This window comes from Dromiciops gliroides, chromosome 6 (genome assembly GCF_019393635.1).
Source record: "Dromiciops gliroides isolate mDroGli1 chromosome 6, mDroGli1.pri, whole genome shotgun sequence".
NCBI lineage: Eukaryota > Metazoa > Chordata > Mammalia > Microbiotheria > Microbiotheriidae > Dromiciops > Dromiciops gliroides.
In genome coordinates this window covers 16,791,774-16,805,889 of record NC_057866.1, presented here as the reverse complement: position 1 = coordinate 16,805,889, position 14,116 = coordinate 16,791,774, and the positions used below count along the sequence as shown (strand labels likewise).

Sequence of the window (14,116 nt, the reverse complement as noted above, 5' to 3'; positions counted from 1 at the left end):
CAGGTCTTCAGAGTCCAAAGCCAGCATTTTTAAAACTATGCCACCACACCGTTATAAAGGTACTGGCAGGGGTATGGGGTATACTTGGTTAACAGTGGATATAATATGCATATAATCCTATAATTATATACATTGGAATATAATACCTCTTTCTTAATTTAATATACTACTATAATATACATTATAATCCTAACATTTTGGTTTTAATGTTACAAGGGCACTTACCACAGTGTAAATGTGAATTAAACATATAGTATAGTTAACCTCATTTTACATATATATTTATATATATGTGCACACACAGTCATGCATACTATGACAATTTTAATGGAAAGAATAATAAAATTCAATTGAATGCTTAATAATTATAATGACCAAGTTTGGTCCTGTAGAAGAGATGAGAAATAGTATCTCCTTCCCTGCATTGTAGAGGTCCCCACTGCACTGGGAACTTGTTGGTATTATTGTCAATAGTGGAAAGCTCTTAAAGGCAATTAGAGTTAACTAGGACATTAATTATCACACTTTATTGTTAATAATAATAATATTAAAATGAACTTTCTTCACTCAGACACCCTTTAAGAGAGAAGATTACAGCTTCCTTCTTCAGAAGAAAATTTTGACGTGGTAAATATTTCCATTTTCCATTAGACCATGACCTCCAGGATTAAATATAAAATCCTCTGCTTGGGCATTTAAAGTCCTTCAAAATCTACTCACTGTTTTTCAGTCTTTCTACATTTTACTCCTGTGCAATGAAATCTGTTTTGATCCAATGGTCTCTTTGCTGTTCTTTCTGCAAAGCATTTCAATTTCTATCAGTGTATTTCATCTAGCTGTCCTCATGCCTGGAATTCTCTTTCTGTTCATCTCTGCCTCTTGGTTTCCATGGCTTCTTTCCCAGATGAAGTTCTATCTTTCCTAATCCCACTCAATGCTACTGCTTTCCCTCTGTTGATTATTTCTAATTTATTCTACATGTAGCTTGTCTTGTCTCCATTAGATTGTGAGATCCCTGAGAGCATGGATTCCTTTGCCTTTCTTTGTATCTCTAACACTTAGCACAACACCTGATACATAACAGACTTTTCATAAATGCTTGTTGCCTTGTTTTTGTATCCTTTTTGGTGGGAAGACCACTATGCATTAAAAAGAGGACTGGATTAAAATTCTAGTTTGACTAATTATGATCTATATGACATTAATCAGGTTGTTTAGAGGTTGGACTAGTCTATTTTATTTTTAAATCTGTGATTCAGTTATCCTATGAGTCCTGAATGGGCAAGTGCTAGAATCAGGGCTATGTAAGGAAGGTAGTATATCTCTAAAAAGGGTCTAGGTATACCTAAAACAACAACCACTTGTGTTAAATGCCATATTTGTTCCTCTGGTGGTACTTTCATGTAATAATAAACAGTGTCAAGTAAGTAAAAATTGAAGAAACCTACAAAGTATAGAAAACTATGTGGGAGACTCATGTTTTGGAAAGAGTTCCACTGCCTTAACCACCATAAGACACTCACCCTATACCTTCACAGAGTTTCAGAGACAGCTTTGTGACTTACGGGTATTTTCAGAGCTTCTTTGACATCCTTGTTCTGTAGGGTATAAGTGAGGAAATTAAGCAGATGCATGACAAAGGTATAAACCAAGGCAAACGGCTGATCTTCATCCTCTGAGGTGCTGGACCTGGGACACAAGTAAATGAGACTACAGCAGCCACATTGCAGCAGGACCACAGTGAGGTGGGAGGAACAGGTAGAGAAGACTTGCTGGCACCCTTCTGCTGAGGAGATACACAAGATAGTGATAGTGATGAAATTACTACATTAGAAGAAAATATAGGAGATGCAGACGCGTAGGAAGGGAATGGTCAACATAAAGATACTGCAACATATAGGACATCCTGGTGTATGAGGGTATCCCCACAGGCCAACCTTAGGACAGGTAGGGCATGACAGAGGAAGTGATTGATCTCCAGGGAACTGTTGAAAATTGCTCTGTAACTTCTAAACATCCTAGAAATGGAAGTTATTTTTCATAATGAGTATTTATAGTAGCAATTATAATAAAACAAGTCATTATCATAAAACTCAGAGATCAAATTTTCAGGACCTTATAATTATAATGGCTCACATTCACATAAAGCTTATGATTTTTAAAGTTGTCTTCTTATAATTTCTCAATGCTATTAGTGGAAGAACAGTAGGAGTGGAGATTGAGAAAGAGAAAGGGAAGAAGTACAAAAGGAGAAGAAGGAATAGAAAAGAAAGAAGGGAGCAAAGCAGAAGGGGAAGGAAGTGAGGAGATAGTAGAAACTGTAAGTACAATGACCACTGCCCCAAACTCTCTTGTCAAACTAAACATTTAATAAATTCAAAGAGTTAGAATGGGACCCAGAAGCCATCTAATCCTGTTCATAACTTAATAAAAACCTCCTCTATATTGCTGACCTACCTAAGGATCTCTAATGATAGCAAACTTACTTCCCGAGACAGTAGTCCATTCTATTTTGGGACAATACTGATTGGTTTCTTTGTATGGAGTTGAATCCAATTTCTTGGTGACTTCTCTTTACTCTTAAATTTGGTCCCTGGGGCCAAGTATAACAATTCTGATCCTTCTTGAACATTATAACATTTTTAATACTTGAAGTCAACTATTCTGCCTTCCTTAAGTCGCCTTTTAAGTTTTTGGTTTTTTTTAAATACTTGACCAAGGGGCAGCTAGATGGTGCAGTGGATAAAGCACCAGCTTTAGATTCAGGAGGGCCTGAGTCCAAATCTGGCCTCAGACACTTGACCTTACAAGCTGTGTGACCCTGGGCAAGTCACTTAACCCTCATTGCCCTGCAATAAATAAACAAATAAATAAATGAACACATAATTTCTAATAAACATTCATATTTAAAAAAATACTTGACCAAGAATGAAAAACAAAACATGTTTTTTTCCCCCTTGGATTGTTAAGACTATCACTGACTAACTACAAGACATCAGGTTTAGCACTTACTGTCTCCTCAGCCTCTGTTTTTTTTGACAAAAACAAAGAGTAGATTAGACTAGTTGATGTCTGATCATCTAGCTCTAATTCTAGTTCTACTTTCTATAATTCCAGGACTTACTCACTGCATACTCTATGAGTCAGTCAGTAAAAATTTATTAAGCACTTACTGTGTGATAATAATGGCTATTACAATTGCTGTCACAACTGGCAACCTAGTTCAATGGGATCTCACTCAATGGGCCATCTCGGGGTAGAGGAACAAAGAAGAGGGATGTAATAAGCATTTATTGAGCACCTTCTATGTGCCAGGTACTATGATAAGCACTGTACAAATATTCATTTGATCCTCCCAAGAACCCAGTGAGGTAAATGCGGTTATTATTCCCTTTTTACATTTGAGGAAATTGAGGTTCAATGACTTGCCCAGAGTCACACAGCCAGTAAGTATCTGAGTCTGTGTTTGAATTCAGGTCTTCCTGGCTCCAGGCCCATTTTTGCGTCTAATGCACTACCTAGCTGTCTCTATAGAGGCCACTATTTGAGAAGGGGATTGTGAATCAAGAACCAGAAAACTGACAAACACTGCCAACTGGTGAGAGTATCATTCCATTCATAAAGTACCTGGTTTCTGGGAAGGTTTGAAGAGGGAGACACACAGACACACCTAAAGAGTGAGAGAGAGGAGAGAGAAAGGAAAGAGGACAGAGGGAGGGAGGGAGGGAGAGAGAGACAGAGACAGACAGAGACAGAGACAGACAGAGAGAGACACAGAGAGAGAGATTTTGCCTCTTCTACCCTCTAAAGAAAGTGGGTATGTTTCTGCAATTTTCTGACATTTTTTAATGGATGATTAGCCTACACTTCCTCTCTTGTCATGAGCCATTCAATCTTTGACCCTCTATTGTCTGAGTCCATGTTCTTAACCATTATATCATGGGCCCTAAGGCACAGATCCGACTACGTCATCCCCCATCCCCGACACTGTCCCATTTCAATCAATTCCAATGAATCCCCATTGCTTACAGGATCAGATACAGAATACAGTTTAGCATTCAAAGCCCCCTCAGGATCGAGTCCCCTTCCGCCTTTCTAGCCCTCACTCTGCTCCTCTTCGGGTGTTCTTTGATCTAGTGCCTCCTGGCAGTTTCATGATCTAGACATCACATCTCTGGGCTCCAGGTACTTCCTCTGGCTGTCCCCCATGCCTGTGATGCTCTCCCTCCTCCTCATCTCTGCCTCCTGGTGTCCCTGCATTCCTTTAAGTCTCAACTAAAATCTCATCTTTTACAGCAGTGGTATCAAATTCAAATAGAAAAGGGGACCACTAAACCTTATAAAAGGATCCCTAAAGGCTGCATATTCTCTTAGAAAACCACAAAGTAACGTTAGCTCTGCTTTATTATCTAATTTTATTTTGTTGATATTTTCCAATTACTTTTTTTTGGTGAGGCAATTGGGGTTAAGTGACTTGCCCAGGGTTACACAGCTAGTAAGTGTCAAGTGTCTGAGGTTGCATTTGAACTCAGGTCCTCCTGAATACAGGGTCGGTGCTCTATCCACTGTACCACCCAGCTTCCCCCCACCCCAATTACATTTTAATCTAGTTTCAGGTGACTTGAAGTATTCCCTGCTATGTGACACTTTGTGTTGGAAACTTCAGTTTTACAATAAGTTTTACAATAAGTTTTCCCAACTCCTCTTAATTCTAGTGCCTTCCCTCTTTTAATTATTTCTTATTTGTTTGGTATGTATTCGTTTCCTTATTGTCTACCGTCTAGATTGCAAGTTCTTTTTGAGCAGGGAATGTCTTCTGGCTCTTTTAGCGTCTCCAGAACTCTCAACATACTACCTGGCACATAGTCGATGATGGATAAATGTTTATTGACTAATTGAATGACTACTGACCCCACCATCTTCAGTACAAAGAGCATTTACTAAGCTCTGTGTAATCAAAAATGAAGGAAGAGATCCTTCCCTCAAGCGAGTTATTGTCTTCCCAAATGTCCTAGAATGATAGATTTTAAATTTCTAATAATGCTAACTGCACAGTTTTTCTTTCTGTTTGCTGTGTGAAGAACTCAAAACATGGAGAAGGGGCAAGTTCAAGATACTCAAATAGAACTCATGTGTATGGAAGTGGGTACAATCTATTAGTGCCAGGTGAGGAGACAGGTCTCATGGAGATGCTTAAGAGTAGATTCTAGAATCTCAGAGGTTGGAGTAAATGCAAAGAATATTTAATACATTTCATGCCTCCCTTTACAGTATCTCTTGCAAGTGAACAATTAATTTCCATTCAAATTCATCACAGTAAATGATATTGTTAAGCACATAGTATTTTAGAACAGCAGTGCAAATTGTAGAAAATTACAAAGTGTGGGAAATTACATGTTGAAATCAGTTATTTCCACTGTCTTAACAACTCTCTACCCCAAGTCTTCATGGAGTTTCAGAGGCTGCTTTGCAGCTCATGGATTTTTTCAGTGCATCTTTGACATCCTTATTTCGTAGGGTGTAAATGAGGGGGTTGAGCAGAGGTGTGACAAAGGTATAAATCAAAGCAAGCTGTCGGTCCTCATCCTCTGAGGACCTAGGACACATATAGACCAGGGTGGAACAGCCATATTGCAATAGAACCACAGAGAGATGAGAAGAGCAGGTAGAGAAGGCTCGCCTGCGCCCCTCTGCAGAACGGATGCGGAAAATGCTCTTGGCAATAAAGATATAGGAAATGGAGATAAGCAGAAAGGGAATGGTCAGCACAAGGATACCCACAACAAATAGGACAGCTTGATGCAATCGAGTGTCCCCACAGGCCAGGCGTAAGATGGGTGGAACATCACACAGGAAGTGGTTGATCTCCAGGCGGTGCCCGCAGAAGGGGAGGGTGAAGATCAATGCTGTGAGTTGCAGATTAAGGCAAAAAGCCAGGCCCAGGGAAGCACCCACAAGCTGGATACAGCGCTTCTGGGTCATGATGAGGGTGTAGTGCAGGGGATGGCAGATGGCCACATAGCGATCATATGCCATGACAGCCAATAAGAAACAGTCAGCGCCACCAAGGGCACAAAATAGGAACATCTGAGCTGCACAACCAGCCAGTGGGATAGGCCTTTGAGCCCCAAAGATGTTGGAGAGCATCAGTGGCACCACAGTCGTGGTGTAACAGATTTCCAGGAAGGACAGGTTGGACAGGAAGAAGTACATAGGTGTGCGTAGGGAGGTGTGGGTATATACTACCCAGATGATGGCAGTGTTACCACAGAGGATCAATATGTAAAGGAATAGGAAGAAGCAGAAGAGGAGGGCCTGAATCTTGGGGGAAGTGGTGAATACTCGGAACACAAACTCAGTGGGGCCAGACTGGTTAAGATGGAAAGCGATGAGAGAAGACATTTCATCTGCCAAGGAGAAATACAAAGTCAAGGCCACTAACTAAATAACTTAGATAAAATAAGAGACTCTGCTTTAGTCTTAGAATGATAGAATAATAGAAATATGTAGATTCAATGGTCTTTAAAAATCACCTTTGGCAAGTCTATTCATCTCTCTATACCTCTATGGTATTCTCATCTACATAATGATAGGATTGAATTAGATAATGCCCAGTGTCTAGGACTAGTAGTCTATATTCTATATTCTAATTTCTTTTCTAAGACTGATACTTTATATTTTTTTGTTTTAAAGTCAGTCACCTGACACTTATTAAGCACCTATTATATGTACCAAGTGAGCTAAATGCTGGGGATTAAGAGAAAGGCAAAAAATAGTTGTTCTCTCAAAGAACTGACAGTCTAAAATGGGAGACAAAAGGAAAGCAACTTTATAGAAATAAGAAACATATGGAATAAATTGGTGGTAATCCCAGAAGGAAGGTGGAAAATTTAAGAAGACCAGATAAGTCTTCATGAAGAAGGTGAGACTTTAGCTGTGACTTGAACAAAGCCAGGGGACCTGGGAGGCAGAGGTGAGGAAGGGGGCAATTCCAGGCATGTGGGGCAGCCAGTGAAAATGCTCTGTTTCAGGAGGTGGAGTGTTGTGTGCAAGGAATAGCAAGGAAGTCAGTGTCATCAGAGACCAGTGAGGTGTAAGGTGGGAAAGGTAGGAAGAAAGTAGGCTATGAAGGACTTTACAATTCAAACAGGGGATTTTATATTTCATCCTGGGTGGAAAAAGGAGCCCCAGGAGTTAATTTAATGGGGTTGGTGGGCTTAGGGTCAGACATGAATTTTAGGAAGATAAATTTGACAGCTGAGTGGAGGATGAAATAAAGTGGTGAGAGATTTGAGGCAGGGAGATCACAAGCCAGAGGCTTTTGCAATAGTCCATGTGTGAGATGATAAGGGCCTGAACCAAGGTGTGGCAGTGTGAGAGAAGAGAACGGGAATGTAGTAGAGAGTTTATAAAAGTAGACTTAATATCATCTGACAACTGATTGAATATGAGGTTTCCTTTCAACTCTGATATTCTGTGTTATAAGGTTATTTATAGCCCCAATATTCTTCATTCTATGTTTTTTTTTCATTCTATGTTTGAAAGTCCTTTCTAGTTCTTAATTCTTTGTTGAATATTCTAAACTTTCCTTCAACTTTGAGATTCTAAAGTGACACATTTTAAGGCCTCTTTTGGCTCTGACATTCTCTAAGTATGACCTTAATTAGGACATCATTTTTCATAATCTTCAATGAAATAGGCTAAATACCACAGGATTATAGATTTATAGGTGTTCAAGTACTTAGAAGCCACCATGTCTAACTATCTCATTTTAGGAAAGGAGGATTGAGAGAAGGTATATGACTTACCTAGGTTTATGCAGCTAAGTTACTGAAGCAAGATTCGAGCTCAGGTCTGGATTCCAACCCCAGCAGAATATCTATTGCACCATGCAACTCTGATATAGTAGATGGGTCCTAAAGCGTTCATTCAAACACATAGGGACAATTTACATGGGCTCACATAGCTGGTAAGCATCAGAGGCATTAACTGTATCCAAGACTTCTTGTCTATAAACCTAACATGCTATCCACTATTCCATGCTGCTTTTCTGTTTATATTTTAAAAATATCAGTTATTTTCTTATACTCTGATTTCCTTTCCTGGAGTTTATAATGTGTTCCATATAATGATGCTTGTTGCTGTTTCTCTGTGAACAAATCTTCACTTTATTTAGCTTTGCTAGAAAGGGCAGGTGATTAATCTGTGTTCCAGTTCCCACTCTATTCCTGATGACTCTAGTCAAATTGCTTCCACTTTCAGCCTTGGCTTCCTTATTTGTAAGACAAAGATAATAATACTTGTAGCTTGCAGGTTATTATAGAGGTATCTAGAGTGCTGTTCTTAGAAGTTAGGTAGAACTGGTTTCAAATCCTACCTCAGATGTTTAGTAGCTGAGTATTCTTGGGCAAGTCACTTGACTAACTTCTCTACATCTGGTTCCTCAACTACAAAATTGGGATAACAATAGCACCTACCTTCCTTATAACAGTGTTCTTATAAGGATCAAATGAGGTAACATGTAAGAGCTTTGCAAACCTTAAAGAACTATACAATTATGACCTATTATTGTTTTGAGGATCAAATGAAATATTGAGTATAAAGTTTTCTGTTACTTTCAAACTTTGTACAAATGAAAATGAATATTCCTTGCCAAGAAAAGGTTACAAAGAGTTGGACATAACTCAATTACTGAATTACAACAATATCAGTAGTAATTTTTGAGTGGCAATAATTATTAATTATTTTAAGCTATGAAACTAAATAATTTATCATAAACCAAATAATTTTAATTAAATTCAGAGGACATCATCACTAGGATCTTAGACTAATGATCACTTGCATGCACATAGTCCCTTCATTAGGTTTGCAAGTGATCTCTCTGCAACAACTTTGAGAGATAATTAATGGGAGCTTTATTATCTCGAAGTTTCATTTCAAAACATCAAAGGATTTATGACAGTATTCACCAGTGCACAAATACATCTTTCCTTCTTATGCTGTGTTACTTTTGTCCATTACCTTCCATGGATGCCTTATGGAGGATCCCCACAAAGGTGTTACACATCTTCTCCTGGGTCTTTGAATAGTTCATGAGTCTTGGGTGGAATTTAGGTGATCTGTTTTTTACTCTTTGTTTTCACAATGTGACTAGCCCACCTCTTCCCATTACACATTTCTTGGACAGCAACTTTCAGATACCTTCCTACACTCTAGTTGTCATTATTTTTGTATCACACCCTCCAAGTATAGGGCTTACAGGAGAGAACTTGAATGGACAAAATATTTTCTGGACATCACTCAAAGCTTTTTACCAAAACCCCAAATGATACTTTACTTAAAACTTACCACCTCCTTTGGGAGTGGAACATTATGCTTTAAAGACCAAGGTTAAATTAGCTCTTACCTGGAAGAAGCTCTTCTGCAGGACAGAAACAGTTATAGGACTAATGGAAACAGAAGATCACATGACTATAGAAGAACGTTGGGTCTTTACAGCTGGTGTGCAAGCCCCAAACATGAATAGTAGTAAGAAGAGGAAGAGGAAGAGGAGGAGGAAAGGAAAAAAATATGAAAGGATTAGAGCAGTTAGTAAAAAATAATTACCAGTAATTGTCACATTGCCAGTAAGTACAATCTCTTCATTATGACTCTGATGACCATCATCAAGCTGAAAATATTATAGAAGCTCAGAGTAGGAAAGTAAGGCAAGAGCTATCTAGTTCTATCCATATTAGAACTAGAATCCCTTCTCCAATATTCTCTAAAAAGAATTCTCTAGTCTTTGCTTAAAGTCCTATAATAGTAGGGAGCCTACTACTCCCTGAATTAGCTACTTGCACTTTGGCACAGCTCTAGTAAAGAGAAGGGTTTTGTTTACATGGAGATGAACTCAAGTTTTCAATTTCCATTCACTGTTCCTTTTCTGCCTTCAGTTCAAATAAGTCTAATGCCTTCCCCCCCCCCCGCCCCCGAAGAACTGTCCTTCAAACACTTGAAGGGAACTGACATCTCTCCTAAGTCCTTTAAAATTATGTCAAAATCACGTGTCTGGCATTATAAACTTGGCTTTTGGTAGGCTTTATGTTACTTACCACCTCTATGACATTGGATAAACCAGTTCTCATTCCTGAGATTTGGCTGTTTCCTCAGTAAAATGAGATTTCATTAGATCCAACCTAACATGTCTTCTAGCTCTAACTCTATTCTAATACTCCACCTTCTCCATAGAATCTGAAAATAATGGATGGAAAGGCACTCCCTACTGGGGACTAGACAGCTTTTTTTGAGACTCTACCAACTGGAATACATGAATCTCTCTCTCAGAATTAGGTTGTAGACTAAGAGCCATTAGAAACTGAGATTGTGAAAACACACTGGCCTTTGAAGTGTAAGGTTGCTGGTTAGAAGCAAACATAGACTGACAGGAATCTAATGAAGTGAGGTAAGAGAGAGACCTTCAAATATTTGACCATCTATCACATGGAAGATGGATTTGATTTAGTCTAGTTTATCCCAGAAGCAGGACTAAGATCTATGGGCTGAAATAGGAGAGAGACAGATTTTGAGTTTGGTGAACTTGTTCAGTAGTATCCAACTCTTATGACCCCATGGACCATAGCATACCAATACTGTCAATGGGGTTTTCTTGACAAAAATACTGGCCTGGCTTGCCAATTCTTTCTCAAATGGATTAAGACAAAGAAAGGTTAAGGGCTTTGCCTAGGTTCACACAGGTAGTAAGTGTCTGAGACCAGATTTGAATGCAAGTCTTCCTGACTCCAGACCCAGAGTTCTATCCACTGAGTCACCTAGCCACCTCTGGCGAATTGTGTCTAGTAGTAGACATCTCTAGGACGAAAGAGAAGGAGGGAATAAAAAAGGAAAAAAAAAACCAGAAAGCAATTTACAGTTTAACTTTGTTGTATATATGGAGGGAATAGTAAGTTGTACATGATAGATTTACAGTTTTATGTACTTTCATTTTTTATTGTATTCTTTTATAAAAATGCTTGTCTTGTGAATTGAAAATAAAATAAATTTTAAAAATTTAATATATATATATATTTAAAAAGAAGGCATGGGTGGCTAATCTGGACTGAAGGAGGGAGAAATCATATTAACAAAGCTTGGATTCATTGATGCATAGCAGCAGAAGCATTCCTCTCATGATTAATTTACCTTTTGGTGATGTATTGTTAATGAATTTTCAGTTTCATAGATGGATGCTCTTTTGTTTCAGCTAAACTCCTCAGCTAAACATACTTAATGAATAAATGAATATGGGAAATGCAAAAAAGAGGAGTTTTGAAAACCTTCCTGGAAAATGAGTCATTCCAAAGTAAAATGATAATTCAGAGGTTTGGTGACCATTTTTGAGAGATCTTTTGGGAAGATTTCTGCCCATATGTGTGTTGGCTAAGATCATCTCTACACCCCTTTATACCAAGATATCTCTGTGATTCTATGAGGTAATGATGTATTCAAAGGAAAAAAGGAAGCAATGATATGTCTCTTCCCAGTTTGAAGCAGCCTAGCAAATCCATAGAATCATGGAAAAGCCCTTCGACATCATTGGGTCCTACTACTTTACTTCAAAGATGAGTAAAGTGAGGTTCAGATATGTGTAGTCATTATCCCGAGGCCACAGAGCTAGTTCATAAACCTAGGTCACGTTATACTCAGTTCAATATGCTGTTTGCAGTTGATCACAATGGGTGGCAGCTCTGTCTCTTTGTGGAAAGAGCATTGAACAGGAAAGCAGGTTTATCATCCCAATTCTTTTATTTACTAGCTGTATGAACCTAGACAAAATGCTTCTCTTAGTTCCCTTGCCTATAAAATAAAGGGAATAGACTAGCTAATTCCTTCAGGCAAAAGGGTAAAGAAGGCTTTCATCAATACATGAGAAATGAAAAGCAAGCATTTACTTCCACTAATCAGACACAGATTCTTAGTGAAAGAGGAAAACCACTCCACTCCATAGGCATTCCCTCCTTTTTTTGGAGGCAGTTGTTTATTTGTGGAAAGAGTATAGAGTCAGGAAGCCAGGGTTATAATTCCAATTCTATTACTAATTAGCTGTATGAATTTAGCCAAAGCATTTCTCCTTTTTGGCCCTCAGTTTTCTTGCCTATAATATAGTGGGAATATACTTGATGATCTCTAATATTTTTTCTAAAACTTCTATAATTTTACCACCAATATTCCTTCTGTTCTGCCTACTATTCAGCAATATAAACAGAAAAAATAATCTCTGGCATGTTGGTGGTGCTCAATGAGTACTTGAATTAAGCTGAATAGAAGCTTAGGTGTGACAGAAATGCCCTGTCTATAGAACAATGGCTTGCATAAAATGAACATGGCATTCTATCCCATCTCTACTACTACCCATGGTTTTTTTTACATCATAACTTAAACCCTTTGGTACTTATTAATAGACGGGCACCCTGAGAGCTTCTGGTATTACCCCAATGTGAGAAATTGTTCAATTGTGTCTGATTCTTTGTGACCCCATTGACCATACTGTCCATGGGATTTTCTTGGCAAAGATACAGAAGAGGTTTTGCCATTTGTTTCTCCAGTGAATCAAGGCAAAAAGAGATTAAGTGACCTACCAGGGTCACATAGATATTAAGTGTCTGAGAGCAAATTTGAACTCAGGTCTTCCTGACTCCAGACCAAGCACTCTATCCATTGAGCCACCTAGCTGTTTCCTAATATGAGAAGACATAGAACCTTTTTTTGTGTCTTGGACCTATTGGGAAGTCTTGTGAATTCAATGAATCCCTTCTCAGATTAATATTTTCAAATGCATAAAAGAAAATATATTGGATTATAAAAATATATTTAGAAGTTTACAGTAGATCCCAGATTAAGAAATCTTGACAGTGGAATGTTTCCAGGGTCCTCAGGAGTTTCTCTACAAAGGGTTTATGGGAAGACATGGGAAAGAATGACGCAGTACCAAAAGGTATTGACAGATTACATGGGAAAGAATGACACAGGATCAAAAGGTGTTGACAGATTTATTATTTATCCCTCTACAGGTATACAAGGATTCATTTTAGGAGGATTCTGAAATCTGGCTTTAATGACCCAAAGGAGATGGATTTTCTGCAAATTAGGAATATGGAAGTGTCCTAAAGCTTAGTCTTGAGGGAATTATTTTTATGGATTTATGACCTGGATGTATCCTCTCTCATGGAAGACAGAGTAAATGGCATTTACTGAGATTATGGACTCTAAGGATACAGGGGGTTAACTACAGAGGGGAATAAGGACCGATATACCCTTTGCTAGCAGTATCTCTAGTATCTGATGAAATTACAGCCTGATGCAAGAAACTAGGTTAAAGTTTTCTCAAGATAGTCTGTCTAGGTCAACCCAGGAGCTCAAAAACAACTGATCAGTAAGGATACATTGCATCTTGCTATATCTTGGTTAGCACTAGGCATTGTACTATGGGAAATAAAGGAAATAGTAAGACTTGAGCTTTGCTCTCATGGACTCAAAATCATACAGTATCTAAGCCAAGTTACCTACCTATGATCCCATGATCCCATGATCTCTGTGATCTTGGAAAATTCATTTCCTCTCTCTGGGAATCAATTTATTCTTTGGCAAAATGAGAGACATTGGCATTGTGTTTCATATTACTGTTTCATTTCCCAGGACCCTGATCCAGACAAATAAATGAAAAGAGTCAAATGGCATATCCTTACCATTTTCCAGTGCATCTGACTCCATCAACCATCTAGGGAAAAGCTATGATATGAAGGCTGACTTTTGTTTTGAGATCCTCCCTTTGAAGTTCTTCTGGAAAACTCACCCACTCTCTCCTTCTTTACTTTGGTTTAAATGAAAAGTATGGAGTTTCCCAAGTAAGGAGAGACCCTGGCTAGTCGACACACTCTATATCTTTGCTTTCAAGTTGGACCTCATACAGATGAATGTTGGGATTGCTACTACTTGGAAATCTTGGAAAGCAGAGATTTTGAGAGTGTGGTACTCAGGAGTACCACTGTGGGGTTCCTAGACCTGGGGGTATGTATCTACTAAGCAACAGGAAACCTAGCAAAGACAGTCCATGGCATCTCCATTAACAGTATAGTCA

At 38.5% G+C, this 14,116-nt stretch overlaps 1 protein-coding gene across 1 annotated transcript; it reads right to left on the bottom strand.

Annotated features, from left to right (window-relative positions):
* Positions 1-5,445: 5,445 nt before the first annotated feature.
* Positions 5,446-13,749, bottom strand: LOC122733014 (olfactory receptor 10Q1-like). Its single transcript, XM_043973500.1, has 2 exons — positions 13,725-13,749; positions 5,446-6,407 (listed from the first exon to the last, which is right to left on the bottom strand). The coding sequence occupies exons 1-2, from the start codon at positions 13,747-13,749 to the stop codon at positions 5,446-5,448; spliced, it is 987 nt and encodes a 328-aa protein (XP_043829435.1).
* Positions 13,750-14,116: the final 367 nt, after the last annotated feature.